The sequence below is a fragment of the Trachymyrmex septentrionalis genome, unplaced genomic scaffold (assembly GCF_001594115.1).
Source record: "Trachymyrmex septentrionalis isolate Tsep2-gDNA-1 unplaced genomic scaffold, Tsep1.0 scaffold91, whole genome shotgun sequence".
NCBI classification, from domain to species: Eukaryota; Metazoa; Arthropoda; class Insecta; order Hymenoptera; family Formicidae; genus Trachymyrmex; species Trachymyrmex septentrionalis.
This window is the reverse complement of record NW_017306102.1, coordinates 171,934-178,523: the sequence shown is the minus strand read 5'-3', so window position 1 is coordinate 178,523 and position 6,590 is coordinate 171,934. Positions and strand designations below refer to the sequence as shown.

General features: G+C 33.3%; 1 protein-coding gene across 2 annotated transcripts in view; it reads right to left on the bottom strand.

Moving 5' to 3' along the window:
• Positions 1-2,234: 2,234 nt before the first annotated feature.
• Positions 2,235-6,590, bottom strand: part of LOC108756040 (protein arginine N-methyltransferase 7) — a 29,667-nt gene continuing 25,311 nt past the window's right edge. Inside the window, exon 9 of one of the 2 annotated variants that reach the window (XM_018499587.1) lies at positions 2,235-2,543. In XM_018499587.1, the coding sequence (XP_018355089.1) occupies positions 2,291-2,543 (253 nt within the window). In that variant the 3' untranslated portion in view covers positions 2,235-2,290. The remainder of the gene's footprint in view (positions 2,544-6,590) is intronic. The other variant, XM_018499586.1, reaches the window with a different exon arrangement.

Sequence of the window (6,590 nt, the reverse complement as noted above, 5' to 3'; positions counted from 1 at the left end):
AAAAAAGCACTTTCAGTGACTATTAATTGTATCGTCTATGCCGAGTTTGATAACGTTTTAGAAATCGACTCCTCGAGTCAAGTCATTGTCGACTTTTCCGATTAGCCCTATGCTTCCGCAAAAAAATTATTTTCCCCCAACTACACATTTTTTCTCATCTAATTGGACGCAAGATGACAAAAAAGCTTCAGTCTTGTTCGCGACACGAACGTTTTGTGACGTAAAAAAGAGTAGCGAAAATTCGAATATCATAATGGATATAGTCATCGACATATAAGGTTTTTGCGATGTCGAAAAAAACTTTATTCCGAAAGAAGTCGCGGTTAATTCTAGTAATTAATGCAACGATCACCGGACACTGGATTATGACGTCACCCTGTCCATTTGAAGATTTACCCGTGAGAGTAAGACGAGAAAACAACTGGCTTACGAATTATCACGGAATCGAATGGTTCGATGGAGACGTCAATCCAAAAAACTTTACGATACATCTGCGTGACATTACATGACACGCACACTATACCAGAGGACAAGAGAAAGCATATTATCTGAGCAATCTACTTTCTAGAAACGTATATAATCTGGAAGGAATTTCTCCGGCTTTCAAAAATCTATCAGATTTTGAAGGCCGTTGACAACGCTGCACGCATCACGGATTTCGAACCAGCATCGAATCACATTGTGCCTTACGCAATGCTTACAAATTGAAACGTTGGCTAACTATATGAAATAGCAGCAATTCAAGTTACAATAGCTTTCCCTCAGAAAATTGGAGCGAGAGCGACGTCGAGAGCGAAAAAACAGACAGTGGGAATTTTTCAATTCAATTTAAAAATCAGAAACACGATATTATTCGCAACATTGAAGCGTGGAGGAAAAATATCGTGACAGAAAAAACGAACCAAAGTGAGGACAAACAAGCGATATATATATATAGACGAGGAGAAAAAAGATCTTTCAAAATTCGACTCGTCGACTGATAAAGATAAAGCTAACACTAGCGTCTCACAAACGTCGAGCATTTTTGAGAGCATTGCTCCACATCGCACACGCTGGCAAAAGAGGTACATTTTGAAACGCAAACATTTCCTCTCTCGCGCTCTCCGACGACGAGAAATGAATTCGCTGAAAGTTTTTAAACGCATTACATCATCTCAATGTCCGACATGCGAGGATCTATCCTGCCGATCGACTGCCGAGGGTATGGACGAGGTCGACTGTCATTGTCGCTAACACGGACGATCACGATCGACCTGGCCAATATTGGATCGCCTTCTACATCGATGAACACGGAACAGGAACGTATTTCGATAGCTACGGCTTGCCGCCCTTAGATCTAAGATTCCTCTTACGACTTCGACGAAACTCCACCACGCATCAATGGAATACGACAACGCTGCAAGGAATACTTTCTCAAACTTGTGGACAATACTGCTGTGTATTTCTATGTTTTATGTGTAATGATTATAATCTTAACCAGTTTCTTGATCTATTTACCTCTGATTGTAAACGAAACGATCGATTGATTGTAGTTATTTCATAAAATTTTTCTGAGGCTCTCTACTATCCACCTTCTCCAATCATCTTATAGGTAGGTACGGAGCAAACCAATCAGATCTTTGTCAAGTACAGGGCGAACCAATCAGAACACACCATTTAATTACTCTATTATTCCCACCCTTCACTCCTCGACCAATCAGAGTGCGCCCTTTTTCCAGACTGATCCGTCTAGAACACGCCCACGGCGCCGGAGGAAGACGTGGAGGGAGTTTGTTTTGTCGTCCCATGGCTGCCCATATACTGTCAGATTTTTTAGACTCTTTTGATAGCTAAAAAAATTGAAAGGAGAATAGAATATGCGATAAAAATCGAAGATAAAGTAGCCTTCGGTTCGCATAAAATCATACGCCCCTAGGCAGGGAGCAAGTGAGGTGGAATTCGTTTCATATAAAAAGTTATACGCCCCTAGTTCGTATCTCCCTTCTGCTTAGAGTTATCCGACTTTCCATGCAAAACGGGGGAAATAATTACAAACTTTGAGATTGTTAATAACTTTTTTTTAACGAATAACGAGCGATGGCTAACCTGTTGAAAGTTACTCAGAGTTATAACCTTCACAACATATGTCAAGGTTAAGTTGATCGGCGAGGTGTGTGTTTTTGTAAAATTTTAGTTTTTATTGTTTAATCTTTCAAGCTTCCCTTAATATAGCAAAAAAAAGAAAGATTAAACATTTTACTATTTTACGAATATTGAATAAATACAATCAAACAAATGTTTATTAATACAATCAATCATTCGTTACTATATCGAACTTAAATTCTACTTCTCCATTTTGTGGAAGAAAAGTAAATGACCACGAAAGTGTACTTTTTTTCGTAACATTGGATACTGTACGAAATAGATGCACTCCTTGTCTCGTATATGGATCCCAGGACACACGTTTGCTAGGTACTATTTCTTCAATCGGACCACAAGATACTGACAAATCTGAATCTAATTGCCAATCCACCCATATAGCGACGCCATTGCAGATGCCACTGCTATAAAATAAAAAACATGGATTTATTACCATATAATTAAGTTATTATATATTCTATTATACTATTAATAAAGAATTTTTTATTAATTATAGAAATAAAATCTTTTTTATTAATTATGTTCTCAAAATCTGACGCTTAAACATTATTTCTTTCAGCATAGCCCAGGAAAATTTAGAGTTTAAAAAGGACAAAATTGCTAAATTTTTGCATAAAGATCTATGGGCGGTATTCGTAGTTCTCATATTCAAGACCGTCTTAAATACGATCTTAAGATATCTTCTAGATTCATAGTCGAAAAATAAGACGGTGCTTGAATAAAATCTCAAGTTAAAACTTATCGAAGACGATCTTATTTCAAAACGTTTTGAACGATCTTGACATGATTCATAAACAGATCTTGTTCAAAATAAGCATAGACTTAAGACTATCTTCTTAGTTACGAATTCATAGTTTCATCATTATAGGACATTTTACTTGACATGTGTGTGTGTGTGTGTGTGTGTGTGTGTACAGAGTGTTTCAGAAATAGTTGGTCAAACTTTAAGAGTATATTCCACTCATTGTAAGGATGAAAAAAGTCATATAAACATGGGTTCGAAAATCTTTCTTTTTAAGTTCCTATTTATAAACATTTTTTTTTTATACTTATATATTTTCATTACAGAAATTGTTGGAACTCATTTTTTTTCACATCGATGCATGCTTCGCATTGACGTCACATGAATTGTCGAAGACGTTCAAAACTTCTCGGAGTATTTCGTATTTTCATACGATTTCGGAATACTTTTACAGTAATAACAGGAGTATCATACACGAGCGTATAAAATCGTATTAAAATCGCTGCGTGTGAAAAAATACGAAATACTTCGAGGATTTATGAACAGGATTTATGAACTGAAAAATTTATTTTTAGCAAAATTTTAGTAAAATTTCAGAGAAATTTTGAAAAAAATTTCCGAAATATTGTTATCGAAATTCAGAAAAATTACAGTTTAATTTCAGCGATTTTTCAGTATTTCAGCGAAAAAATTCACTTTCAATGAAATTTCAAAAAATTTTCAAAGAAAGGATGTAACTGGAAAGGATATGGGCAGTAGGAGTCAAGCGCAGAAGACGTCGCGCAAATAATATATCTATGAAGTGTGAAACTTTTTTATTCATTAAAACGCGTTTACATATTTCGGCTCACCTTTGAGCCTTCCTCAGAGACAACACAAACTAACATACATAAACTGTAAATAAAAATTATCCTGTCATGGTGAGCTCCCCTACCTCGAGAATTTTAATGCCAGAATTAAACTCAAAAAGAGTGAAAGAAAAAGAAAAAAGAAAAACAAAAAAAGGAAATAATGGAATATCGAAATAGAAAATATGAAAAAAACTAATTTATCAAAAATCTTAAGATTATAATTAAATATCCCGAAAATAAGGACGCTCATCCTGATCACAAACTATATCGCAAACATTATTATGAATTATTCAAAAACCGATTCTCGACATTTTTTGGTCAGTCAAGTTTCACACTTCATAGATATATTATTTGCGCGACGTCTTCTGCGCTTGACTTCTACTGCCCGTATCCTTTCCAGTTCTTTGCTTTATAAGGTGTCTTGATTATGGTAGTCTTGATTATATGATATCTTGATTTGTAATACGAAAAAATTTTTAATCAACAATTTTGCTGAAATGTTTCAAGCATGGAATAATTTCAGCGAAATTTTTTCACGAGAAAACGCACTTCATGTCGAAATTCATAATCACAACCTAATCACAAAAGATAACACATTTCGTAAAATTATACTTCTCAAATGCAATGTTTCTATTGGAATAACTTGTGGCGTAACTGTTGAAGATATAACTAATTTTCGCAAATATAAAAGTAAATTAGTGTTGTACGGAAAATATATTTTGCAACTATCTTTCTTCAACAGTTACGCTTGGCAAATTACTTATTAATTATTTGTTTACATATGGTCATATTTGCAACTGCAATTAAATTCACAGAAATTTTGTACCAATAATTCCGTACATTTAATTGTCCAATTGCACACTATTTACAACATATTAAATAAAGAAACATAGTTCGTATGACTTAAATTTGTTAATGAGATATGCGTTCCATACTCAAACGTGATTTTTTAGTAATAAACCGAAAAAATAAAAATTCAAGAAAAGAAGAACCAAAAATTTCATGATTACAATTACTTTGCGAAACATTTGGTTAAACTATTTGTTTATATCTCGTCGAGTTATCCCAGATTTAAAAAAAAATTATATTTCTACGTCAATATATTTATTGCTGAGAAAATGGAAATTTAGTAAACGCATAAAATCAGATACGCGCGAGTCGCCGAGCAACCCGATCTTCTCCATTCGATCGCCAGTTTCCTCTACTCCGCCCGCCGCGCTGCCTCTCTCGCGTTTCTTAACTTTTCAATGGTTTTAAACAAACTTTTTCGGTATATATAGCAAAAAATTTGAGAATTTTTTAACAACAAATTCTATAATATTCTTTCTTGACAAATTGATGCCAAACTCTTAATTTTAAAAATTAGCCACAGTGATTAAAAAAAAAAAATTGTTATCCGAGCTCCTAATAATCGTAGGGTAACCTCTTTTTTTTTAAATTCGTAGAAAAATGCTATCGAATGCTTCACACAGCTATTTGATATGATGCATATTAACGAATTATTCCATTTTTATACGAAAAAAAGATACAGATTTATTGATACTGATTTATAGATACTAATTTACTGATTATCAAGAAAGGAAAGGACAGTTTTCATCGATTTTTACAAGTGTTTTAAAGTGATTTCGTCAATTAGATTTATCCAAATTGTCTTTACTTACAAATGGCATGTAACATAAATTAATGTGTCATTCCTCGCTTCCAACGTCACGATTCCAACATAGCCGCCGCGATTAGTCAGAAATCTTAAGACATTGCTTAAATGATCTTGAAATAAAATGGTCTATGGCCGGTATTCATAGTCCGTTTTTATATTTAAGAATGTCTTAAGTACGGTCTTAAGATGTCCTTTAGATTCATAGTCAAAAAATAAGACAATACTTAAATAAAATCTCAAGTTAGCACTTATCGAAGACGATGTTATTCCAAAACATCTTAAATAGTCTTGACATGATTCATAAACATCGTGTTCAAAATAAGCATAGACTTAAGACTATCTTTTTATTATGTAAGTTATGAATTCATAGTCATTGTAAGACATCTTATTTGACATATACAGAGTGTCCCGAAAGTTTTTGCCAATCGCTTTTGTGTAGCAGATACAGCAGACTAAACTGAGTCGAAGAGTCCTCTACCATTTTGCAATTTTCGCAATAGTTAACAAGATATTAATTATTAAAAATTACCAAATATCGATCTTGAATAATTTTTTACTATCAACTTTACAGAAAAACTGCAAGAGACAAAAATCATTTATTTTCTTCTCATAAAGTTCTAAGTATTTTTTCAGAATTTGTTTAGAATTTTTTAATACCGTATCTTTTCATGTCGGTAAAAATAAGAAAATGCAATATTAAAAAGTTGATAAAAAATCTCAGAACTTTATGAGAAAAAAATGATTTTTGTCTCTCGCAGCTTTTCTATAAAGTTGATATAATAGCATTCGAGTAAAAAATTATTTAAGACCAATATTTGGCAATTTTTAGTAATTAATATCTTGTTAACTATTGCGAAAATTGCAAAATAGTAGAGGACTTTTCGACTCAGTTTGATCCGCTCTATCTACACAAAAGTGATTGGCAAAAACTTTTGCGACATCCTGTATATATATATATATATATAAAGTGTAGTAAAAAGAAATCTATTATTTTTCCAATAGATGGCTTTAGTAATCTGTATCTCGCGTTGTATAAGTGCGATCGGGTTACGCCAAATGGCGTTAGAAAGATAAGATTTCGTACTAAAAAAACTTCTCAGACAGTTTTGTGATTGCTTGAGTCAGTATTGTTTGAGCGCGTGTCAAAGATGGACACCAACAAAGAGAAAATACGCCATATTTTACAGTTTTTCTTCGATAA